We start from the raw sequence: 27750 nt of genomic DNA, 5'->3' as shown, positions 1-27750 counted from the left end.
AAGAAACACAAATTAAAACCACATTGAGATACAACCTCACCCCAGTTAGAATGGCAAAAATCAAGAACTCTAATAACAACAGATGCTGGAAGGGATGTGGACAGAAGGGAACCTTACTTCATTGTTGGTGGGAGTGTAAACTTGTTCAACCACTTTGGAAAGTAGTATGGAGGTTCCTCAAAAGACTCCACATAGAGCTCCCCCCTATGACCCAGCAGTCCCACTTTTGGGCATTTACCCAAATGTTTACAAACAAGACCACACTAAAGCTACCAGCACAACTATGTTTACTGCAGCATTAATTACCATAGCTAAGATCTGGAACCAACCCAGATGCCCCTCAGTAGATGAATGGATCAAGAAAATGTGGTATATATACACAATGGAATTCTATGCTTCCATCAGAAAGAATGACATTGCCCCATTTGTTAGGAAATGGAAAGACTTGGAAAAAATTATATTAAGTGAAGTAAGCCAAGCCCAAAGAAACATAGGTCCCATGATTTCCCTTATTTGCAATATCTAGTATATGTATGAGTCAAGCAGACAAGGTCAGATAAGGTGATGTTAGGAAATGAACCCTAAGATATGTATTTTAAATGTTTTTTTTCTTTCATGCATTTGTTTCTAACTCATTTATAAGATTATTTCTTAGTTGCTTTGTATGTCCCTCCCATAGAGTATAACCCCTGCTTTCACTGTATTTGATGTCGGTATAATTTGTGGAGGGGAAGGGGAAAAACAAGTCGTTTAAATAAGGAGGCAGGCTGCAACAATGAGAAGTACAAGCTGTCATGTGGAAAACGAACTTTACAACTTGGGGGGGGGGGGGGGACTGACTGGGGGGGAGGGGAGGATGGGAAGGGATGGGAAGTGTAAACAAAGGAGGAGGCTACAATGCTTGGTAAGAAATGTACTCACTATCTTGCCCATGTAATTGTAACCCCTCTGTACAGTATTTTCACAATAAAAAGAAAATAAAAATTAAAAAAAAATGTTAGAAAGGGGCTGGGAAGTTGGCTCAGGGGTAGAGTGCTTGCCTTGCATGCATGAGCAGAAAAAAGCCATAAGTAGCACTGTGGCTCAAGTGATAGGGCGCTAGCCTTGGAGGGACAGCGCCCAGGCCCAGAGTTCAGACCCCACAACCAACAAAAAAAAGAGTTAGAACTCATAAATACAGTAAACAAATACAAATGTACAAATCAGCATATTTAAATCAATAGTGCTTTTATATACTAAAAGATAACAAAAATCAAGAAAGTATTTCTATTCACATTAGCCACACCATAAACAAAAAACAAAACAAAACAAAAAAAAAAACAAACAAAAATCAGCTTTCTAAAAATCCAACCAAGGAGTTGAATCTCTATCATGAAAACTGATATAAGAAACTCAACATACCAATACTGGAAAGGCATTGCAGGTTCATGGAGCACAGAGTTCATACTGTTAAGATACCTGCCACAGCCATCTATACATTTAACATAATCCTTCTCAAATGTTCAATAGCATTTTTCACAAAAATAGGAAAGAAAAAAAGCATAACCAAAAATGTATGGAACCACAAAGAACCCGGAATAGCCACCAAAATGATCAGGGGAGGGAGTGGGGTGAGTAGAGAGAACACCAAGGCTGGAGGTGTCACGCTACTTAACTTCAAAGATACTAGAAAGCTATAGTACCAACATGGATAGTATGGCATAAAAGCAGAGTTCTATACAAAACAATAGAGAACCCAGAAATAAATCCACCTAACTACAGCCGAATGATTTTGAAAAAAGATACCAAGAACATTTTTACACAGATGATTCTGGGAAAACCAGATGTCCACAAATGGAATGATAAAGCAAGATCCCTATAGTTCTCAGCTTAGATGAAAATCGACTGAAAAATCTATTATTTTCCACATAATGCCTAAAATTACTAAAAGAAAATATAAGGGAAATATTTCTAACACACTGGTGTAAGTTTTTGTTTGTTTGTTTTGTTAGGCAAGACTCCCCAGACACAAGCTTTGAAAACAAAAAACAGAGAAGTAAGACTATATCACACAAAAAAGGTTCTGCACAGTACAGGAGATAACCAAGAGAGTGAAGAGGCCACACAAGGGGAGAGTACTTGAAAACTATATTTCTTACAAAGAATAAAGAATATATAAACAGATTAACTGAACAGAAAAAAAGAAAAGAAAATCCAAAAAAAATGAACAAAGGACATAAAATAGACTTTCTATTCTACAAAAGAAAACATGCAGTCAAATATGATTGTATATGCCTATAATCCCAGCACTTAGGAGATGGAAGCAGGTAGATCACGACTTTGTAGCCTGGGCTACAAAGCCATTTCTAAGACAACTTGAACTATGGGTAAACAAAAACAAGATATACAAATGGCTGAAAGATAAAGAATGCTGAAATCATTAAACATTAGGAAGATGTACAACAAAACAATAGTAAGGTATATCAGCAAAAAGACTTGCAAAATAAATTAAGTGGTGTCAAGGATGTGGAGGGAGTCAAGTTCTCACACTCTGTTGAAATTGTAATTTAGCACAGTCAGTATATAAAAAGTATGAAGATTCCACTAAGAAAAATACCCAATACACACATTCACAGAGAAGTCCCATATGCTCCAGCTATGCCATTACTAGGTATATATCCAAAGGAAAAGAAACCCAAAGAAAAGCTTTCAAGGGAACAGCTTCACTCTGTTTATTGTGGTATGGTTCACAACAAGGGTAAGGGAAAGCACAGAAATGGTGGGATAAAGGGTTAACAAATGCAGCAGTGATACTCACTAGACACTAGGTTGAAAAATGAACTATACAACTTGGGGGGGGCAGTTGGGAGGGAAAAACTGGGAGAAAACAAGGGAAGGGGTGGCACTGTTCAAAAAGAAATATACTCATTACCTGACTTATGTAATTGTAACCCCCCCCCGTATACTGCCTTTACAATAACAATAAAAAAAAGAAGTCTATTTAAGTGTCAATGATCAAATGAGTGACTAAGGAAAATGTGGAATATACAAAAAAAGGAAGACAACTATAAAAAAGCTCAGCAATGTGGCAGATCCCTGGAGGTCATTCTATTAAGTAAAACAGAAAGAGAAATGCTTCATGGTCTCATTCACACGTGGAACCCAAATCAGTTTATCTCACAAATATATGGAGAGTAAAATCATGGTTACCAAAGGATGGGAAAAGAGAAGAAAGAAGAGAGAAAAGAGTTATCAGGTATCCATAGATGGGAGTGCTCAATTCTATAATCATGGTAGGGTAACTACAGTTAATAAAAACAAAATGCTGAAATAAGGATTGTAACAATGAGATGTACAAGACACTATATTGAAAATGAACTTTACAACTTTGTGGGGGGGGGAGTTGGGGAGGAAAAGGATGGTAGGGGAAAAACAAAGAAGGGGGTAACAATGCTCGATAGATAAGGGACTCATTACCTTGCTCATGTAGCTGTAACCCCTCTGTACAGTATCTTTACAATAAAAAAATTTTTAATAAAAAAATTTACCATAACTTCACAATAGTTAAGAACAAATTTTGAATGTTTCTAACACAAAGAAATGGTACTTAAGCTAATGGATATGCCAACTAACCTAATTTGATCATTGTATCCTATATTTGTGTGTCAAATTATCACAACACATTCCAGGAATATGTAGTATTGTGTGTTAATTAGCAAACATTTTAAAATTTGATTTAAAACTCCTCAATTCCAGCTTGCTTGCTTTTATTTGATTGCTTCCTTGTTGGTACTGGGATTCATGCTTGCTAGGCTGGTGTTCTACCACATGAACCACTTCTCCAGCTATTTAACTGGAGAAGCAGTAGCTTTCGTATCATCCTCAAGATCTCTGCTTCCTGACCAGCTAGGATTCCAGGCATGAGCCACTGGTGCCCAAGCAATTCCCTCATTATTAAGTGATTAAATTCAACTTGTTAATTCACAACTTTGAACCATGTCATCTCTTACCAAAATTACTTCTGATTGAATTGACTAAATTACTTCATAGGCATAGACTTGATTTTGATGTTAGTAGCACAAGTATAAATTAACATGATTATATTTTTGCATGTAGTGCACATGTTAGTATTTCTGCCTCAAAAATGAGATGCTAATTCTGCACCAAGAATAACCCCTATCCTCTATCCTCAACAATATTTTTATAGAGCTAATATCAGAAAATTAAACTAGGCCATTTTAAAAGCTCAGAAACTTGTCCTTAGTAACATAATAGGACTAAAAAACACTATCCAAGTCTTAGATGCTAGCACTCAACTGGAAGGAAATTGCATTTTTATTCGTGAGATATAATTTCATACTATAAATACCACCATTTTAAGGGTTACATTCCCTGGTTTCAGTATATTCACAAGGTTGTATGAAATTTACTATGTTAATACCAGAACATTTCATTATCCTAAAATCAAATTGCCATATACATAATTTCTTATACAAATCCTATAAAACCACTAATTACATCAGACTCTACTTTTTGCTCTATTCCGGATATTTTATCAGAGTTGTAAGGTTGAGTGTGATGGCATATTCCTGGCATCCCAGCACTTAGGAGACGGAGGCAAGAGGACCTCAAGTTTAAGGCCGGCCTGAGCTAAGACTGATTTACTAGTTGAACCTCTCACTGTTTCCCCGATTTCAAAGTAGAACACAGCAAATATGGAACAACAAAATACAAGAGACAATGAAGAATAAACTAAAGGCATCTGAGCCCACCAAACTGTAGACAGTGGGAGCTACTTAAAAGCATTTGTGGGTGGTCAGGACCTCTTGTGACCTCTGCTTGCCTGTACCCCTATACCCTGGGCCCTTACAGAATCACCTGTAGTCCATTTGTGTACATAGGAAGTGTTTTAGCTCAGATATACTCATCATGCATGCTTGTACACTTAAAAGATAAATCAAGGTTAGCTTATGATCAGCCTGCCTGGGATACATAGTAAGACCTTACCTCAAAAACAAAAACTATGATTGACTGATACAGACAGATAGATGTTGTATCTTTCAATATGTGGTCTTTTGTGTGTAGCATTTTTATTATTTGAATATTTTTAAATCATCAATGAAGCATGATAAATCTGCATAAATTAGCTTTCCATTCTTTTCTTGGCTGACTAGTTCATTGTATGAACTATTTTATTATTTATTGGTTTAATATTTTATTTATCCAGCCCATACCATGGAAACCAGAATATAGCATTTTCTAGGTGCCCATTGTTAAATGACTACACTGATGAATAAAATGCAAGTTCTGCTGTCAATGGAGATGCAAATTTGATTCTTACCAGTTTCTGTTCTAATTAATTTGACCAGTTGTCTAACTGCTGTGCTCTTCTTCTTCCTCCCTTCTTCTCCTACTTCTTTTTGAAGGCAGATGCTTTACCACTTAACCTTCACTCCAACCTTCAAAATGCACAGGGCATAGCAGACTACATATGATTCACATCGTAGGCTGCAGTGCAGCTCAGTGGTAGAGCATTTGCTAACACACATAGGCCATAGGTACAATTCCCAGTGCTGGGGAGGGAGGGAAGGAGAAAAAGAGAGATTCACATATTTCTTCATAGAAGCTAGAAAGGATTCTGGCATCCTATATATATTTTGGCACATTATATTTTGTGAGGCAACTAGTGCATATTTTGTTTGCCCCTAAACTAGATTTTTCTAAGGGACACTCCAAGTTTTGAATAAAGAAACAAAGAAAACTCTCCTTACTATTTTAAACTATTTTTTATTTTAATTTTTTTATTGTGAAAATACTGTAAGGAGGGGTTACAATTACATGGGCGAGATAGTGAGTACATTTCTTATCAAGCATTGTAGCCTCCTCCTTTGTTTACCCTTCCCATCCCTTCCCAGCTTCCCCCCCACCCCGCCCCCCCACCCAATCAACCCACCCCCAACCAAAGTTGTAAAGTTCGTTTTTGACATGACAACTTGTACTTCTCATTGTTGCAACGGGTCCACCTGTATCCTTATTTAAACAACTTGCTTAAACTATTTTTAATTTATTTAATTTATTTATTTTTTTATTCACTAGACATTCAAATTTAAATGAATCATTAAAAGAAAGACAACTAACTGGGGCATGGAGATGTAGCTAAGTGATAGAGTACTTGCGGAACACAAAAATAAATAAATAAATGCTGCAATTTGCATTAATGTACTTATTTTCAAAAGACTACAAGTACAAGCTAGATGGTGGTTAATGTTTGGTATCCTAGCTACTCAGGAGGCTGAGATCTGAGGATCACAGTTTGAAGTCACCCAGGGTAGGAAAATCCATGAAACTCTTACTTTGTTAAACTGCCCCACAAAAAGCAGGAAGTGGAGTTGTAGCTCAAGTAGTAGAATGCTATCCTTGAGAGAGAAAAGCTCAGGGACAGTGTCCAAATCCTGAATTCCTGCCCCAGGAATGACATGCATACGCGCACACACACACACATAGAAGACCACACAAAAACGATGGTACTTGCTAACAACTACCAAACTACTCAACACTTTATATGATTTCATCTCCTGACAATTTTACTTAAGTCTCTTGTTACTGTGTGCTTACTGTAATCCCATTGCTGTCTATCTGTAACTCTGAGTCAGGTCTGTGGTCACCCATCCTACTCTTCTAAGCAATACTCCCTAACCCCCACCCCAAGCGATGTCAGTCTTACTGACACCAGCTGACAGTGTATTGGCTAAGTGAATGACTGCACAGCTGTGACTGAGCTCCATCAGAATAGGGACCCCTGTTCACTTCAGTGTGAGGGACTGTAGCTCATGTAAAAGACAACTGTTTAGAGTAAGTCCTACTGTCTTGCCAGCTGTGACATCCCTAACTTCTGAGGGTCTGTTTCTCATGTGTAAAATGGAGATCCTAAAAGTATTTGCCTCAGTTGTTGGGATTATATTGTTACACATATAATAAGCTTAGTACAGTATCAGGATGTATAAGTTCAGTATAGTAGCAGAAATAATGCACAAATGGCAGCCATAGTTATTGGAAAACTCTCAGAATCTAGACTGACTGAGTTAGCATAAGTACTTACTAAGCAAAAGTACTTACTAAGTACTTTTAAAACACTTTAAACAGCTTATAGATAAACCTTGCCTGAAGAACTCCAACCTTCATTCATTATTAACTTTCTCTCCTCTGGTATGGGTGCTTGCTTGGTCATCTTTTACATAGTAACAAAATAAAAATCTTCCTGAAATGAGAAAAAAATTTCCTTGGGAGCTCATTTTAACATGTCATGAACTATAAATGGAGGAGTTAATAACAGACATAAAAGGGAGGCTCAATTTATTCAATGACAACTATTAAAAGTATTATTCAGATGTGGGGGCTCACACTTGTAACTCTAGGTTGTCTGGGAAACTGAGCTAGAGAGGATAGTTCAAGCCCATCTTGGGCCAAAAGTTCATGAGACTATCCCGTCTCAACCAACTAAAAGCTAGATGTGGTGGTATACACCTGCATAGCTACACAGTAAGCATAAATATAAAGATTGTAGTTGAAGCTAACAGAAACAAAATGGTAGACCCATCTCAGCTACTAAAAAAGGGCCAGAGGCATTACCTGCCTATCAAGTTCAAACTGCAGTACTGTAAAAAGAAAAAAAGGATGATGTGATAAATTTCGACAGTTCAAGAAAAACTGCCTTAGAAAAACAATAGGCTACCATCTGAATAGGAAAATACACAATACATATAAAACTATAATGAGCACTTTTTAAGGCAAACTTTAAAATATATTTTTATTATGCAAATATATTAAGTATTTTTAAGAAAATGAAGTCAAATTAACTAATTATTAGGCAAAAAGACTGATGCAACTTATTTGCCAAATCAAATTATGAAAAAAAACTTAAGCAAGCCTTATTGTTCTTATATCTACAATAATGTAATCATAACAGTAACTATTTCTCAGGGCTGTTACAGAATTCTAAGATAAAATACTAAATAAAAAAAAAAAAAGAAAAACCTGCTAAACAGGAGAAACCAGGAAATTCATATGAATGTTTTTCAAGCTTTATTTAGGAATAGTAAGAATTTAAATTCCTCTTTATTAGAAATGCCCTACATGGTAAAAGACTGTGTGTTATTCATATGAAGTCACATAAAGTTTAAATTATAAAAGGTACATTCAATGAAACTACTCCTTAATCAATTGTATGAATGTTCAACAGGACTGCTAAGATTTAACATAGAAAAATCCAACAAATTATGATATGAATGATGGCATCTGGTATTTTAGCAATTCTTGTGAATCGAAGCTCTGATCATCTATGCCAAAAAATTAAAATACAACAAAATATTCCCCCACAGAAAATTTTGTTGTTGTTTTGATCTGTTGTGGAGCTTGAACTCTGGGCCTGGGTGCTGTCCCTCAGCTCTTCAGCTCAAGGTAAGTACTCTACCACTTGAGCCATAGCGCCACTTCTAGTTTTCTGGTGGTTAATTGGAGATTAGAGTCTCATGGACTTTCCTGCAGGTGCTGGCTTTGAACCATGATCCTCAGATCTTAGCCTCCTGAGTAGTTAGGATTACTGGTGTAAGCCACCGGCGCCCAGTTACAGAATATTTTTGAGGAATACTTTTCTAATTATTTCCTGCAGTGTGTCTGATGTAAATAGAAGAAGTAAAAAAAAAAAGCAAAAAACAATTTGCATCTAAGATTCTGAGTCCAATTCTACAATCAAGACAGCATTTTGCCTGGGAGGTCTGAGCCAACTATACCTCTAGTTGAGTGCAAAGTCATATGGATTTCCTAGGCACACTTTCATAGTAGAAAGCAGGCTCCTACTACAGCTGGGAGGGTGCATACCTCCAAAAAAAAGGTACAATGTGAATTGGAATCTGTCTTACAAATGAAAGACTAATTCATTACTTCATAATTTGTACTTTCCAGATTTGGACGCTCACAGGATTTGGTCCAAAATTAATTCTGACAAAGCACAAATCATTGTACTTATATAAATATTTGAGTTCAGAAATATGTTTCTTAGTTGGACACATGTCACCAACTAGAAGAAAATGTTCATTCCAGTGTATGTAAAACAACAGTGAGATTCTAAGCAAATCCATGTGCTCCTGAAAACAGGGTCATCTGACAGATACTTGGTGTGCACTGTGCACTAATTTAGCTGCCTTCTCTGCAGTCACTTCCTGGGGCTTCAGGATAACTAACTGATGCAGAAGTAAAGAGCCTGATACTATTAGAACTCCATTTCCTCTCCAAACCTCAGGAATCCAAACAATGATGAACAACCCCCTTCCATCCCTCCCACATGCACAGAAAGTCAGAGAAATATCTATTAAGTATATTAATGTGAGCAGGGCCTATACAAAGATATGTAGGGGCAAACCAGTAGGAGAGGCAGGAACTGATGCTGCCTGCCACAGAGATGCATCAGCAATGTGCTCAGGAGCTATGCAGCATGATGGCATCCTGCCTTCTCATTCTTCTGACATAACTCATTCCACCTTTCCTTGCACTGCTCTTCAGAACCCCAGTGGCTTTTTCTCTTCTTTGCAAAGCTCCTCATTAATGAACCTTTTCCTTATTAATGCAGTAGCATCTATAAAATCATCTTCCTAATTGTCTAGTGTATATTGCGCTGTCTTGCACAAAGTATAAAGCCTTGCTTTGACTGCAATGCAAGGACAGAGAGCTACGATTGCTGTTTCTGTGTGAACAAGGGATCAAGTTGATCTGATAGTGTAGCCAGCCTCAGAATCTCATGAGGGGGACCCAGCTCTTGCTGCAGAACCTTGTCTGTCTTGGAGTCCCACAGAACCAAATGTGAGCATGCTGTGACAGACCCATTAAACTGCGACCATGCAGAGATAGAGATGACTGAGTCTTTCAGGAAGCTGTGTGTTCTGAGCAGTTGTCTCCTGAGTAGAATTGCTTCAATTAGTCAGTGGCTTCCCTGCAGAATACCTCACAGGTTATTCTGAAACAACACACAATGTATACATGCAGAGGAACACACACACCCATACAACTTCACCTTCTGTACAGAAGCCAAACAAGAAACACCCACAAGTAAATAACATACCCACAAAGCTTCATTATATCCCCCCCACCCCCGCCTTTTTCTCCTTGCCTTTCTCTTTCTCTGGTGTCAATTCTGGAGCTTGAACTCAGGACCTGGCCATTGTCTCTGAGCTTCTTTTATTCAAAGCTAGCACTTCTAGCACTTGAGCCACATTTCCACTTTCAGCTTTTTGGTAGTTTTAATTGGAGATAAGAATCTCACAGGGTAGGGTGTTAGTGGCTCACACCTGTAATCTTAGCAACTCAGGAGATTGAGATCTGATGACTGTGGTTCAAAGACAGCTGAGATGAAAAGTCTATGAGACTCATCTCCAATAAAAAATACTCAGAAAAAGCCAGGAGTGGCACTGTAGCTCAAGTGGTAGAGCACTAGCCTTGAGCAAAAGAAGCTAAGGGACAGTATCCAGACCCAGAGATCTAGCCCCAGGACTGGGGAGGTGTCATGGATTTTGGGCCTGAACTCTGGGCCTGGACGCTGTCCCTCAGCTCTTCAGCTCAAGGCTAGTGTTCTACCACTTGAGCCACAGTGCCACTTCCGGCTTTTTTTTTCCTGCTTCTGTGGTGCTGAGGAATCGAACTCAGGGTCTCATGCATGCAAGGCAAGCGCTCTACCACTGAGCCACCTTCCCAGCCTGTGTCATGGATTTTCATGCCCAGGCTGGCCCCAAATTGCAATCATAAGACACTGGCACCAGTTAGTATTCCTTTTTGTAAGGTAAAAAATGAATAGCATCCCACATGATGCTCAGTAAAACTGAGAAGCACAATTAGAAGTATTTAATGATTGATTTTAAAAAGGGTCAGTGAGCTGCGTGCCAGTGTCTCAAGCCTGTAATCATAGCTATTCAGAGGGCTGAGATCTGAGGATTGTGGTTTGAAGCCAGCCTGGGCAAAATGTCTATGAGACTCTCATCTTCAATAAACTACTCAGAAAAGCCAGAAATGGTGCTGTGATTCAAGTGGCAGAGTGCCAGCTTTGAGCAGAAGCTCACAGACAGTGTTCAGGCCCTCAGTTCAAACCCCAGGACTGGCAAAAAAGAAAAAGATCTTGTTTGGTCATTGGTCATTTATGTGTCTGTGGGAAGGTAAGGAGAGGCACAGAAATGAAGGGACAAAGGGTAATGCAGCAGTGGTACTCACTAGACACTGTGTTGAAAATGAACTATATAACTTATGGGTGGGGACAGAAGAGAAAAACTAGGATAGGGAAGGAAAGGGTGACATACATCCAAAATTGTAATCTTTACCTGACTTGTATAATGTATCTACTTTGTACATCATCTTTATAATAACAGTAAAAAAATTTTAATTGAAAATAAAATAGAAAGGGTCTGCAAACGATATAGGCTAAACCTGGCCAGCTGCTTGTTTTCATAAATAGGTTCAAAATAAACTTTGTATTTTATTGAACAGGCCACACTCACTCATTTATATACTATATGTCTACTTTTGCACTCAAACAGCACAGACAAGTAGCTACAACAAAGACCATACAGTAAAAGCACAAAAAAATCCAAATAGTTAAAGCAATCAAGAGCAATACAATATCACAAAACTTAACCTAAAATTACACTTCGAAGCCATAGTAACAAACACTGCATGGTACTGGTACAAAAACAGACATGAAGACTAATGGAATAAAATAGAAGATCCAGAAATAAGGCCATAGACCTTAAAGCCATCTAGTTTTTTATATAAATTCCAAAGCCTGAGAGTCACAGAGAAAATGCCTCAATGGAGAAAAAAAAAAGCCTCTTAAATAAGTGCTGTTGGGGAGAACTGGATATTAGTGTGTAGACACCTGAAATTAGCTCTGTCTCTCATTTTGTACAAAAATGAATTCAAAATGGATAAAAGACTTTAATATTAGACCTAAAATTCTGAAACTACTGCAGAAAAATCAATAGAAACACTTTTGAGATGTAGATATAGGCAACTATTCTTAAATGGGACTCTAATTGCTTCAGGAAATAATAGCAAGAATTAACAAATAGCAATGCATCAAAGTAGAAGCTTATGCACACCAAACGAAATAGTTATCAGAGTGATGAGACAGACAACAGAATGGGAAAAAGTCTTCACTCGCTATGTACAAAAAGCTCAGGAAATTAAATACCACAGAATAATAAAATAAGTGGACAAATGAATTAGATCGTTTTCAAAGCAAAGTACAAATGACCAGTGAACACATGAAGAAATTTTCATTATCTTTAGCTATAAAAGAAATATAAATCAAAATTATATTGAAATTCCATCTCACTCCAATCTGAATGGCCATCATCAACAAAACAAACAACAGATGCTGTTGAGAATGTAGTGGGGAAAGAGGCTTTACCCACTGTTGGTAGGAATACAAATTAGTGCAGCCATTATGAGAAGTAGTATGGATGGTCCTCAAATGCCTTAAAAATATTCCAGCACAATGCCTCCTGCTTAGCTACTTGGGAGGCAGAGACCCAACCATACCACTTCTGGTTGGTATCCCTGAAAAAAACTAAGTCAGAAGCCAATAGAAATATCTGCGCACTCATGTTTACTGTGGCATAATTCACAACAGCTGAGTTATAGAATGAGGTGAGATATCCATCAATAGGTGAATGAACTAAGAAAATGTAGACACATACAATGGAGTCTTATTCAGCCACAAAGAAAAATGAAATTGGGGCATGTGCAGAAAATAGACAGAACTAGACACCATCATCTTAAACAAAATAAGCCAGACTCAGAAAAACAAAAATCCCATATTTCTTATATGCTGAATATAAATCCATGAATACAAAAAAAGATACAAACCTAAATGGAGAACTATTGCATGGAAAGGTGTAGGGGGAGAATAAAAGAGGTCAATCAAGAATGGTGGTGGAGAGAACTGATTAAGATGAATGCATATTATATACATGTATATAAATATCATAAAACATTATTTTATAAGTAAATAAAATGAAAAAGCAACAAAGGCTATATTATTAAATGCTAAGTACTTTCCTACCAGAATAAATTGCCTAGCATAAAGTAATGCGAGGTGCCAACTTCAAACCTATTTTATTAATAGCACAATTAAAATGTCATTGCTGCTCCTTCTCATTAGTTTATTTTTTAAATGATGAAATATGATTTTTTCCTAATTTGTAGACTGACTACTTTTGGGCAACACAATGAAAATATAATGCCATCATCTATTAAGCTAAGCAGGAAGAAACCCTCAGCATTTCTATTCCAGACTTTTTTAAAAAAGGCTACAAAAGTAAACTTAATACTAAATTATATTAATGGAGAAAAGTATCAAAACTCTTTCTTAGCCCAGGGAAAACCATGAATAAGTTATGATTCCTAAATTCAATATAACTCTTCTTGTGAATTACCATAACTACAACAATTACACTTACTTTGCAGGACTCACTGGACTAAATAGTGATGCTCAAGAACTTTGAAGCATCTCAAGGTGTGGCCTGACACTATCCTACCCTCTCAGATCCAACACACATCCTTTACTTCTTCCCTGAGAATCAGGAGGCCTTCAGTGGGCACTGAGAGCTTTTTCTTTCCTCTGTTGGTCTGATGATAGTATCTGGACTCTAATGAAATATCCTAGTCAACAATCTAATCAACACTGGATTGTAAAGGCAATTTAATAACTAAAGGAATGTGTATCTCAAGAGAATGGGGATATTATCCTCTACTGTTGAGATGGAAAATCTGGAGGCCATGTGGAAACTGGATGGTAGAGCAGACACTAGAACCACACAGAACCAAAGGAGGATAAACACCAGATCCTACTCCATTCAGTGGCAGAAGGATGGATAAGAAGAAACTGAAAATACATCCTCAAGGTGGAATCAACTGGATTATTTTGTCAACTGATTTTCAGGGTTAAGGCTTTGTTCTACTTTGCACACTTGAAAAACAGTTGCGGGGGAGAGAAACTGGGAGAAAACAAGGGAGGGGTAACCATGTTTGACAAGAAATGTACTCATTACCTGTACACTTATATAACTGTAACCCCTCTGACATCACCCTTATAAATAAAATTAAATTTAAAAAAGTCTTTTCTCTGAATTTGTTTAAGAAAAAGGACATCCTTGAGAACATTTGGTAATAGATTCTGAGCTCTTTTCACTTTTTTTTTTCTTTCACTTCTTCCACAAGACAAAGGACTACGTGGCTGGAGCTAAAAGGCTGGCAGCGTGGAATGGAGTAAGATTTACAAGATAGTGCATGGGTCTCGGATCTCCTCTTCCCTTTTCTCTCTCACCACTCAATGATCCTCCCTTTCCTCATACAATACAGAGAAGAATCTCTAATTTTTAGGAATTTAGGTTAAGAATTCGAAACAGAAAGAATCCCACGGACTCCAAATTACTTGAACTGATTAGAAACTTTGGCAAAGTAGCAGGGTATAAAATTAACCCTCAAAAATCAATGGCATTTCTGTATAGCAACAATGAGAAGAGCGCAGCTGAAACCAGGAAAGCAATTCCTTTTGTAACAGCCCCACAAAAAATAAAATACCTAAGACTAAACTTAACTAAAGAAGTGAATAAAGGGCCTCTATGATGAAAACTTTAAAAACCTGGAAAAGGAAATCAAAGCTGAACTTAGGAAGTGGAAAAACCTCCCATGCTCCTGGATTAGAAGGATCAACATCGTGAAAATGGCAATACTTCCCAAGGCCATCTACAAATTCAATGAGATACCTATCAATATTCCAACCTCATTCTTCAATGAAATACAAGAAGCAATCCAGAAATTTATATGGAATAATAGAAGACCCCAAATAGCAAAAACAATTCCTAACAGAAAGAACAGTGCTGGAGGAATATCAATACTAAATTTCAAACTCTACTACAAAGCCATAGTAATCAAAACAGCTTGGTACTGGCACAAGAACAGACCTCAGGACCAATGGAATAGAACTGAAAACACAGAAATGAACCCACAGACTTATAGCCACCTAATCTTCGATAAGGGAGCTAAAAAAATGGAATGGAAGAAAGGCAGCCTTTTCAGTAAATGGTGCTAGCAAAATTGGTAAATCACCTGTAGAAAACTAGAGTTAGATTCTTATATATCACCTTGTACCAGAATCAACTCCAAAGAGTCAAAGCAGACACCCTGAAAACATTACAGGAAGGAATAGGAGAAACCCTAGGTCTCCTTGGCACAGGCCAAAATTTTCTTAATAGAGACCCAGAAACACAACAAATCAAAGAAAGGTTGTACAAATGGGATTGCATGAAACTGCAGAGCTTCTGCATAGCAAAGGACATAGCTAGCAAGATCAATAGAAAGTCCGCTGACTGGGAGAAGATCTTCGCTAGCCATACAATGGACAAATGTCTCGTATCTAAAATATACTTGGAAGTCAAAAAATTAAATTCCCCAACAACAAATCCTCAAAGAAACAACTGCCCGAATAATAACTGGGCTAAAGACTTAAAGAGAGACTTCTCTGAAGAGGAAATAAGAATGGCCAATAGACACATGAAGAAATGCCCAATGTCTCTAGCCATGAAAGAAATGCAAATCAAAACAACATTGAGATTCCACCTCATCCCAGTTAGAACAGCTATGATCAAGAACTTTAATAACAACAGATGCTGAGGGGATGTGGACAGAAGGGAACCCTACTGCATTGTTGGTGGGAGTGTAAACTGTTCAACCACTTTGGAAAGCAGTATGGAGTTTCCACATAGAGCTCCCCTATGACCCAAGAGTCCCACTTTTGGGCATTTACCCAAATGATCACAAACAAGGCCATACTAAGGCTACCAGCACAAAACTAAGTTATGGAACCAATCCAGATGCCCCTCAGTAGATGAATGGATCAAGAAAATGTGGTATATATACACAATGGAATTCTATGCCTCCATCAGAAAGAATGACATTGCCCAATTTGTTAGGAAATGGAAAGACTTGGAAAAAATTATATTAAGTGAAGTAAGCCAGGCCCAAAGAAACATAGGTCCCATGGTTTCCCTTATTTGCAATAACTAGTACATGTGTAGGACAAGCTATGTACATATGACCATATAAAATGATGTTAAGTAAAATGAACCACAAGATAGGGACACAAATGTTTTTTCTTTCTTGTTATTATTTCTAATGTATTTATAGTGTAACGTGATTTTTGTTTGTTTCTTCGTATGTTCCTCCCTTAAGGTATAACCCGTTTTCACTCTATTTGATGCCGGGGCCCTGCATCTTGTATATACACTTCTCTAATTTGGAGAGGGGAAGGAAAAAACTGAAAATGCTTAAATAGGGATACAGGTTATCCCACTGTAACAATGAGATGTAAGAGACACTAGTTGAAAATGAACTTTACAACTTCAGAGGGGGGAAGGGGGGAGGGGGTAGTTGTGGAGGTCTGAGGGAAGGGATGGTAGGTGAAAAACAAAGGATCAAGCAACAATGCTTGATAGGAAGGGTACTCATTATCTTGCTCATGTAACTGTAAACCCTCTGTACAGTATTTTTACAATAAAAAATGTACCAAAAAATATTCGAAACAGAAAATATATGACTAGCATTTACAGAAACAAGCATTGACTTAAGAATTACTTTTATTGGCAGCTCCTCATTATTATTCAAACATAAATGACTGTTACACTAGTACTACAAAAGAACTGGAGGTATGACTTAAGTGGTAGAGTGCCAGCCATGAGCAAAAAAGAAGAGTTCAAGTCTCAGTACTAGCACCAAATATATACAAATACACACCCATACATACATTCCTAAAAACATAAATAAATACATAAATTACTACAAAAGGTCCCTGCTATCTTATAAAGTTAGCTGTAAAGGGTACTCCAAGTACTGGGGAATCTGAGGCAGGATGATTTTCAGTTTGAAGCTAGCCTGGACTACTCACAGAAATCTTATCTTAAAAATAATTAAAAATAATAATGATAATAAAATGATTTTTAAATGAAAAAATATAAAGTGGATGTGAAAGTCATTAAGAAAGAACCTGTTATCAGATTTAGTTAAAAGAAAAAAAAAAAACTGTGCCAGTCCTGAGGCATGAACTCAGTCTCTGAGAGCTTTTTTTGCTCAAGGCTAATACTCTACCATTTAAGCCACAGCTCCAGTTTGGGCTTTTTATAAGGAGGTGTGGAGGGGGTGTTTAATTGGATTCTTATAACTCTCCTGCCCAAGCTGGCTTCAAATCATGATCCTAACATTTCAGCCTCCTGAGTAGTTAGGATTACCATGAGTCATCTGCACCTACCTCAAAGGACAGAATTTTGAAGGTTCAGTTTATCTAGAAAGATGTGTAGTCATACCTTTTATTTTCAAGGAAGCACTTTAAAATATAAGCCACCAATACAAAAATTGATTGTAATTCTAGCTTCATGAGACCTGGAGTTTTCTCCTGATTAACTGGGCAAGTACATACCTCCTAACAAAAGTCTACAACATTTAACCTACAAAATGTAGGTGTTAGTAAGTTAACTGAAACAGGATCTATAGTAAGTAAGGTTCTCCTAAGGTACAGGTTGAAAAGATAGCTTAGACAGCTTAGAGGGAGTGCAAAGAGAATAAGCAGAGGAAGAAAATGAATGCTATTTGACTAACTCTGAAAAACAGCTTAATTTAAAATAAGAGTGAAAAGTGAGAAGGTTGGGAAATTGTGTGTATGTGCATGCATGTGCATGTATACACATGCTCCTGTGTATGTCCATGAATGCGCACTAATACAGGGGTTTGAACTAAAGGCCTCATGTTCCAGCTTGGCTTTTTTTGCTCAAGGCTGGCACTCAACCACTTGAGCCACACCTGTACTTGGAGATAAGAGTCTCTGAGATTTGTTGGTACTGGATGACCTTGAACTGTGATCCTCAGATTATAGTCTCCGGAGTTGCTAAGATTTTAGGCATGAGTCAGTTTTGAGGATTTATGAGAAATATTTGAGAAGATGTGACATGTCAAGTTTCTTCACATAGGACATGGCACAGCTCATTGTCAGGTGCATCAACAGAACTGTCCCAACACCAAAGACAGACTCAGGTCCCTTTCCCTGGACAGTGGGAGAAAAAATTAAGTTTGTTTCAGAATGTTCCTCTAACTTCCTTTGAAGATTAGATAACCTTTAATGGGCAAAGCTATTTGTGTTATCTTGAGGAAAAAAAATCACCAGGTCATGGTTTTATTTACAAAGACTATTTATTACCTGTACTGAATAATGGATCTTGTGTTATGCTGGGAATGAACTACCCTGAAGCAACAACTCAGGAATTAAGGATTCTTTGTGAAATATCTGTCTTTTGGAGATTTTTATGCTTCTCCCATTATTTGCTTGTATTAAATACAGAGCACTGAAAGTCTGAACCTCACAGTGAGTTGGGGAGAAAAAAAATCTTTGACATAACCAAAGTTGTTTTAGCACGGATTTTTATCAGACTCAAGTTTAAGAACATCTAAGAAAATAGAAATATACACCCTCGAAGTACTGCCTATGTACTTAATAAGACAAGAAAAAATGGTTTGAAAGCCTACCAATAATCTGAAAAACATTCCATTCTCCCATGAGACCACCAAATGGAAATCTCTGTGCTGTTCTTCAGCTCCATGTAATAGAAGTCAATGATACTTTAATGTAAAAACCAAAGAACTATTCCAGTTCTGCTTAAGATTTTTTAAATCGCTCTTGGGGATTTAGAAAATCGATGGCAACCTTTATTTAAAGCCATATTGGATGAAATTGTTGATTTTAAATAAGTCATCATGTGTTATGAAAAACAGGAAAGCTTTACTACAAACTGAATAGAGTATATATTGCTTTAGTATACTGGTTTTGTTTGTTTGTGTGGGTTTTTTTTGGGTGGGGTGGAGAGGGTTGGTTGTGGGACTCAAACTCTGGGCCTGAGTTCTGTCCCTGAGCCCTTCAACTCAAAGTGAGCATCTACCACTTGAGCCACAGTGCCACTTCTGGTTTTCTGGTGGTTAATTGGATTTTCCTGCCCAGGCTGGCTTTGAACTGAGATCCTCAGATCTCAGCCTCCTGAGTAGCTAGAATTACAGAACAGGGTGTGAGCAACTGACGCCCTGCCATTACATTGTTATTTAACAGAACTAAGACTAACAGATTAAAGCATCCTGGTCTGGTGCTGGTGGCCCACTCCTATAATCATAGCTATGAAGGAAGCCAAGATTTGTGCCCGGACATACAAATCCATGAGACTTTCATCTCCAGTTCACCAGTAAAATGCCAAAAGTGTAGGTGTGGTTTAAGTGATAGAGCATCAGCATTCTATGAATAAGCCAAGTTTAAGCCCCAGTACTGGCATATATATATATATATGTGTGGGCGCACTCATGCACACACGTACATGAATGAACATACACACACAGAGAATGAACACCATTCTATTTGACCTTCTGAGTCAACCATGTATGTGTAACAACCTCCCACTGAGAAAACTGTTGGAATTTTGCAATAACCTCTCTATTATAGAAATGTTTTCCTTGCTAATATTCAGAAAATTATGGGTCAGCTTGTCAAGAAATGATTTGTCAACAGCAAGTTGAAGTTCATCTAGTAAATGACAGATATGCATTGCTTTGGGTCAGATGACACTGTACTTCCTTTCACATGAACAAAATAAAAGCAACCCATGAGAAACAGTGGAAGAAAGGACTGCTTTCCTCTCAAGGCAACAGATGTCAACCACAATGAGCATTCAATTGCAAGGTCATTACTCAGAATTGGATATCTCAAGAAACTACAGAAAAATTCCCATCAAAATATGATAAATATTTGCCCTCTCTGACCAGTCTGCAAAATAGGATTTGCTGAAATGGCCACAAGCAAAATGAAAAAGAAAATGACTTATGAGAAGACTTGATGACCTAATTGCAAAATTACTACAGGAAAAAATAAAAGAGATACAGCCTTCCGCTCCTGTATATGATAAACATGACCCCTGAAGAGCTGAAGGTAAAGCAAATCATGTTCTTAAATGAATTCATGGAAAGATCCTGAATAAATTCCCCTTCCTATCACACTCTTCCTTTGTAGGCTAGGGACTAAGCGCTTCATCAAAGGCAAAACAGAGCCAACATTTGCCTGGTTTAATGAGTTCATTAGCTGATAAAATTGCACAATGTAAAAATCTTGCTGGGTTGAATATTTCTGAAGCAGCACCTAGCAAAAATTAGGACGAGGCTTAATTTCAACAAGCCTCTGGCATGCTACTTCTCATAAATGCCTAACTATTAAGATTTGAGGATTGGAAGGGTGTGGCTTTGTGATACAACGCTTGCCTAGCATAAATGAGGCCTTGGGTTCCATCCCTAGCACTGCAAAAAAAATAGTTTGTGTGTCTATATGTATAAGTAAACAAATATATTGTATGCATGCATGTGTAGGTAAATATACTAGTATTTACATTAAGCTTCTAAGGAACCAAAAGGCAAAGCAAACTTTCTAGCTAGTATTCTTCCTGTAAAAAAATATATACCTATTTTTTAACATGGCAGGTAACTCATAAACATCCTCTGCCCCAGGATTTTAACACATGATACAATAAACCTACAGGATTATAAAAGGCACTCCCCTACTGTCCCAAGGTCTGAAGTCTGTCTACATATGCCATGTCTGCCTCCCTCCCTGTCCTATTGTGTACTACCCTGACAACCACCCTCTTGTCTCCTTTCCCCTTGCCTTCTGCAAGTGTCACACACATTGCTATCTTCATGTTTCTATAGGAGGGACCTTCTTCCTTCTTCATATTTTCCTCCTCTGATTCTATTTTAAAACCCCAGTGCAGCCAGGCACCAATGGCTCACCCCTGTAATCCTCGCTAACCAGAAAGCCCAGATCTGAGGATCAAGGTTTGAAGACAGCCTGGGAAAGTCCATGAGACTCTTTAATCACTGAGAAGGCTGGAGGTAGAGCTGTGGCTCAAGTGACAGAGCACTAGCCTTCAAATCAATCAGCCACAGCTCCATGACTGACCAAAAAAAAAAAGCTCAGGGACAGCCCTGAGTTTCAACCCCAGGACTGGCACCAAAACAGAAACAAAACAAAGAACTGTGTAGAGAAGAGAAATAGGTGGCAGGTGTGGCACTTCATCTGAGGCCTTTCCTAAAGACTGCTGAAATGGCTCCTATGGCAGGGATCTAGGGAAACTGTGTCCATAACAGGGCCATGGCAGCATTTTTTTGTTTCTGGTTTGGTAGGGGGGCGTTTTTGGTCAGTTGTAGGGCCTGGGCACTGTCCTTGAGCTCTTCAAGTAATCTACCACTTGAGCCACAGTGCCACTTTCAGTTTTCTGGTGGTTAACTGGAGATAAGGTTCTCATGGACTTTCCTGCCTGGGCTGGGTTTGAACCCCAATCCTCAGATCTCAGCCTCCTGAGTAGCTAGGATTACAGGCGTGAGCCACTGATGCCTGGCTGGTGGCAGCTTTTGCTTTCCTTTCAGGTCAAACCAGCAATTCGCTTCTTATTTTCTACCATGAAGTTAAGTTGATTTAGTATGATCAAGCAAGCCAGCATAAAGTGTATGAGCACACAACTCTCATTCCCAGGTATTTCCCCAAGATGTCTTCAGAAAAACCCTACTTCTAATTGGTTGATTTTATTATCCTGGTTAAAGACAATTATTGTTTCTGAAATAATAAACTAACAATAATAACAATAAAGCTCCTGATAAAGACTCTCATCTTCTCATGCCCAGAAAATTAACAGATTAAGATTCATCTCTAGTGATAATGAACAGCCCTACTTTCATACCCTGTCCAACTGATTGCCCAAGAGATGACCTAAAACTCTCAGTTCATGTCAATCAAGCTGAGAAATGCACATGACAGAGTGGTGGGCAATAAAAAACCAAAATAAAAATTTTAAAAAAGATCTTCCAATCTCAGCCTTCAAATAACTGTCACTAAATGTACTAAACATATTTCTTAATCATAAAATAAGACCGAAGCCAGGTGCTGGTGGTTCACACCTGCCCCTTGCTACTCAGGAGGCTGAGATCTCAGGATCCTGTGCTGGAAAGTCTATGAGACTCTTAACTCCAATTAATCACCAAAAAGCCAAAAGTGGGGCTGTGGCCCAAGTGACAGTACACTGGCCTAGAGCAAAAAAGCTCAGGGATAGCGCTCAAGCCCTGAGTTCAAGTCTTAGTACTGGCACCAAAGGAAAAAAATGGCCTAAATTATGGGTGAAATAGTGGTGGGAAAAATGGAAAGAATGATAGAAAGGGTGACACTGATCAAGATGCATTGTCCTCATGACCTGACTTATGAAATTGTAACCTTTTTGTACAACTACTTCATAATAAAATTTATTTTTCCATAATAAAATTTAAATAAATAAGATTATAGTATTTTTAAGAACTTGTCCAAACCAAGTATATGATGACATACAACTATGATCCCAGCAGTGATGAGGCTAATAAAGGAGGAGCTAGAACTCAAGACTATCTGGATATATAGAGAATTCCAGGCCAACTTGGGCTACATAGAGAATTCAATATTACTGAGGGCTATATAGAAAGACCCGATCTCAAAATCAACCAACTATCCAAATGTGTATATAATAAAGCAATAATGATAAATAGGGTTATATATTATCTATTCCCAAGAAATAGTGCCCTGAGACTTCTGATAAAAACAAAAGCAAAAAGAACTGCCATCTTATGAGATTCAAATTTTTACAAAGTCTATTTAGTTATATATTCCCAGTAGCCATGAAACTCAATCAGTGCCCTGTCAATAAAAGCATGGCTAGGCCAACCAGATGTTTCTTACGGGTGTGAAATGACGCTACATGCTAATGCTCTGTAGAAAAGATCAGTGATATCCATTACCTCTAAATAGGCCTTTTAAAAAAGTAAATCAAATTGTCTTTATCTCACATAAATAAAAACAAAATTCTAAATAACACTTAGAATTTTCTCAAAACTGTGAAATTCAAAGTTTTCCACTCATATATAATTAGCACATGAAGCACTACAAAATACACACTTAAGCAGGGCTCAGGTGGCTTAAGCCTTTAACCCTAGCTACTCAGGAGGATGAGATTTGAGAAATGCAGTTTCAAGCCAGCCCAGGTAGAAAAGAGAAAAGACTCTTATCTTCAATTAACCACTAGAAAACTGGAGGTGGAGCTGTGGCTCAAAGTGGTAGAGCACTAGCCTTGAGCACAAAAGCCCAGGGACAATACCCAGGCCCTAAGTTCAAGCCACACAACAACAACAACAACAACAAAAACAAAACACTCCACTGAGCTATCAAAGATAGGAATTTAGATAGGGCAAAAAATTATTTGTAATTTAAATAATTTTTAAAATACTATTAGAAATAATAGACTGTTCAAGTGAGTCAATTATTTTGAAAAGCAAAATTCTTCTTGTGCTTGAAGTAAGTTGGCCGTCTGTAAAAGCTGCTTCTGAGAAAGGTGTCTATAATCGAACTACTCAGGAAGCTGAGAGTAAGGATCATGGTTCAAAGTCCAAGCAGGAAAGTCCATGAGACTCCTACCACCAATTAACCAGCAAAAAAATAAATCCAGAAGTAGAGCTTTGGCTCAAGGAGTACAACATCAGCACTGAAAAAAAAGAAAGCTAAGAGGCAACACCTAGGCCCCAAGTTTAAGCCCCAGGACAGGCATAGTAAAAAAAAAGGAAGAAAGAAAAGCTAACCCTGCTAGCCACATAGCAGATATTGAAAAGTATCTAAAATGACCTTCATGTATAAAAGACTTACAGTTAGGACTTTGGTGTGTGCAATAAAGTAATACCATCAGGCTACTGTGGTGCCTGAATCCCATAAAGTTAAGTCAAGTTGTATGTAGCAAACATGGGAGATATCTCACTATGTTTCTCAGGCTGGTCCTGAACTCCTGTTCTCAAGAGATCTTCCCATCTGAGCCTCTTAGTAACTAGCACTAACCCTGCAAAACAAGGATCTGCTTCAGCAGTATGCATTATATCCATGGAAGAAGACAACATTCAAGTCCACTGTAGTAGGAGCAAATGACTGGTCATACCTAACACCTGTGTTTGCCACATCATGTATTTTTAATAGGGGTTTGTTTGTTTAGCATGTCCTCAAGAATAAAAAAAAATATTCTGACTATAAATCAGTATCTCCATCAGAGCTGTCAGTTAAAGTAGAGACAAAAGGAAGATCCAGGCAGTTAAAATAGAAATTTGGAAAATGTAAACTAACTCGTTTAAAAATGTTTTAAAAATTTCTACCTTTATTCATATTTACATCCTGCAAATTTACTTTTATAAATCAGACTGTCAAGATTATAAACATTGCCTGAGAATTTGCTATAAATTATTACACAGTATATTCTCTGAAAATAAATTCTCACATATTAAATAGAAATTTCTTTTTCTTTATCTAGAACATGAAGTAGTCCATATTCTTTATAACAATCAGTATGGAAATCAATGCAAACATGAAAACAAAGTACTCTGTATTGTTATTGAGGTTCTGTATTCTGACAATAGCTCACAGAATGACCTTTGAAATTAAGCTGAAAGGTCGATAATGTGAATATATTTTTATACCTAAGCAATTTATATATATTATGTATTCGAAAAATACACAAAAGATGACAACTATGCCAAGTATATCTAGTTTACAAAAAGTGAAAGATAGTAAAAATATGAAAATAGTAATTACATGAAATAGTACCATATAGTAGCATTATAAGAGTGCTTTGCCTTTACTAAAAGTTATTCATTGTAGTTTGGTCATATACATAAAACCATTATATATTCTTTAGTTATATCAAGTAATACTAAAAAATAGAACTTTTAAATAAACCCACTATAGGTTTTTAAACTTCCTGTTAAGTTCAAATATCCACATACCTGAGCCAACCTCCTTCTCTTCTTCTTCAATGTTGTTTTTGATGCTGTCATATTCCTCATCGATGGTCTGGTTACCACGCATCTGAGACAATATTCTACGGGCCTTCTGTGTCTGTCCTTTCTGAATTAGCCACCGAGGACTTTCAGGCAAAAAGAGAAAGCCAAAGAACTGTATAACTGCAGGAATTGCTGCAAGTCCCAACATATACCTGGAACAAGAAATTCACACTCATGTAAGTACTCAGTCAATCTTTACCACACATTTTTGTTTATGTTGATCACAACAATATCTAATGTTTCTTTTTGCCATATATTATATGCACACATACCTCAAAATAGGTATTTTCATACTGAACTAAAAATCAAAAAATGAGAAAAATCTAATACTCCTCTCATATAAATTACCATAAAATAGGCAAAAGTCACCATTATAAATACATATTCTGAAACAAAGACATAAAAAACACCAATGTAGCTGAGTACCATTGGCTCATGCCTGTAATCCTAGCTACTCAGGAGGCTGAGATCTGAGGATTAGTTGTTTAAAGTCATCCAGAAGAGAAAAATCCATGAGACTTTTATCTCTAAGCAACAAAATGGCTGAAAGATGGGAAAACACTGTATCCCAATATATACCTGGATCAATTTTTGTGAATCTATTAAAATAAGTTAGCTGTATATTTTAAGTGGTATATATGTTTTGTGAATTATTTTCTAAACAGAGCTTCTACTTTTATTTTTAAAAAGCTGATCATCATGAATCATTTTATACCAAAGAATTGATCAGACACAAAATCCTAGTAGATTCTACAGGTCACAGTAGATGGATTCTGCTTCAGTTCACAGAGGAAGGTGGATGGATGGGTGAATTGTCTTCTTCCTGCCCCACCTTGCTAATAAAAATCAGTACATCACACACACTAAGCAAGCCCTCTGCCCCAGCTCATAACTGATTGAAATTTAAAATTATTCTCAGCCAGGCACTGGCGGCTCACACCTGTAAGCCTAACTACTCAGGAAGCTGAGATCTCAGGATCATAGTTTAAAGCCAGCCCAGACAGAAATGCCTGTGCCTGTGAGATCCTTACCTCCAATTAACTATCAAAATTCTGGAAATGGATGTGTGGCTCAAAGTAGTAGAATGCTTGTTTTTTTTTTTTTTTTTTTTTTTTTTTTGGCAGGAGCGGTCCGGTTGTGGGGCCTGAATTCTGGGCCTGGGTTCTGTCCCTCAGCTCTTCAGCTCAAGGCTAGCGCTCTACCACTTGAGCCACAGCGTCACTTCCGGCTTTTTTCTTTTTGCTTATGTGGTGCTGAAGAATCGAACCCAGGGCCTCATGAATGCAAGGCAAACGCTCTACCACTGAGCCACCTTCCCAGCCCAGAATGCTAGTCTTGAGCACAAAAGCTCACAGTGCCCAAGCCAAGAGCTCAAGCCCAGGACTGGCACACATACATACACACACACTCAACATAGGGTTGCTATGGTTGAGATAAGTATCCTGTAAAGGCCTTGGTTGCCAGCCTATGACACTATTGGGAAGTGACAGACCTCTAGGAAGTCAGGCCTGATAGAAGGAAGTTAGGTCACTGGGTATATGCCCTAGAGACACTGGGATCCCAGTTCCTTTCTCCTGATGGCCATTCAACATGCATAACCATTTCCTTCACAACATGCGCCTGCCATAATATACTATCACACCATAATCTCTAAGGAACAGACCAACAGAGCATGGCCTAATACTTCCGAAATTGTGAGTCAAAATAAATCCTGTGCTCACAGAAGTCAGGTTGTTGTTTTGGTTTGTTTTGTGCTAGTCCTGGTGCTGGCACTCAGGGCCTGGGTCCTGTTCCTGAGCTTTTTCGTTCAAGGTTTAAGAATTCAGTTTTTTAAAGTCAATTTAATTGTACTTCTCAACCTCAATTTATATTGTATTATAACAAACTTTAGTAGGCCTACTAAAGTACCTGTCATAGAGTAGGTCCTTAGTAAATGTTTTAAGAAGTGATATTAAAGCAGCTCTGTATCTAAACTTTATATATTAGCTACAGAGAAAATTATTGTGATTGATGCAACAACTCTTTTGCATTAGTTAGGTCTGCAAACCTGTTTGCATGGAAATTCCTTTCAGCCAAACTACTATAGACAAAAATCAGACATCCTCTGGGAAAGTCTCTATCTAGATGATAACCTGTGAGGTCAGCTCAAAAAACTACATCTCTTTGGCCTCTTCTCCTCTCCTTTCCTTTGTTAACTACATGACCAAACCTATTATGCAAATGAGTGTTGTACTGCTATAAAACTTGAGAGCCCGCCAGTGGTGGCTCACGCCTGTAATCCTAGCTACTCAGGAGGCTGAGATCTGAGGATCAAGGTTCAAAGCCAGCCCAGGCAGGAAAGTCTGTGAGACTCTTATCTCCAATAAACCACTCCGAAAACCAGAAGTGGCCCTGTGGCTCAAGTGATAGAGCGCTAGCCTTGAGCTGAAGAACTGAGGGACAGCGTTCAGGCCCAGAGTTCAAGCCCCATGACTGACCAAAACACACACACACACACACACACACACATGCACACACACACACATGCACGCACACACACACGCACGCGTGCGCGCGCTCAGGCCTATAATCCTTGCTACTTAGGAGGCGAAGACCTAGATTGAATACCAGCACAGGCAGAAAAGTCTGTAAAAGTCCATTTCCAAAATGCTAAACTGGCAGTGTAGCTCAGTAAGCGAGTTCATGCAAGAGCACAGGGCCCTAATACTGCAAAGAAGACAGAAAGGAAGGAAAGCAAGGAAAGAAAAGGAAGGAAGGAAGGAA

At 37.9% G+C, this 27750-nt stretch overlaps 1 protein-coding gene across 1 annotated transcript in view; it reads right to left on the bottom strand.

Annotated features, from left to right (window-relative positions):
* Slc2a13 (solute carrier family 2 (facilitated glucose transporter), member 13) overlaps positions 1-27750 on the bottom strand; it is a 352717-nt gene that overhangs the window by 241639 nt on the left and 83328 nt on the right. The window contains exon 5 of the mRNA XM_013033472.1: positions 24931-25139. Within this exon, the coding sequence (XP_012888926.1) occupies positions 24931-25139 (209 nt within the window). The remainder of the gene's footprint in view (positions 1-24930; positions 25140-27750) is intronic.

The sequence above is a fragment of the Dipodomys ordii genome, unplaced genomic scaffold (genome assembly GCF_000151885.1).
Source record: "Dipodomys ordii isolate 6190 unplaced genomic scaffold, Dord_2.0 Scaffold170, whole genome shotgun sequence".
Lineage (NCBI taxonomy): Eukaryota > Metazoa > Chordata > Mammalia > Rodentia > Heteromyidae > Dipodomys > Dipodomys ordii.
This window is presented reverse-complemented; position numbering and strand designations above follow the sequence as displayed.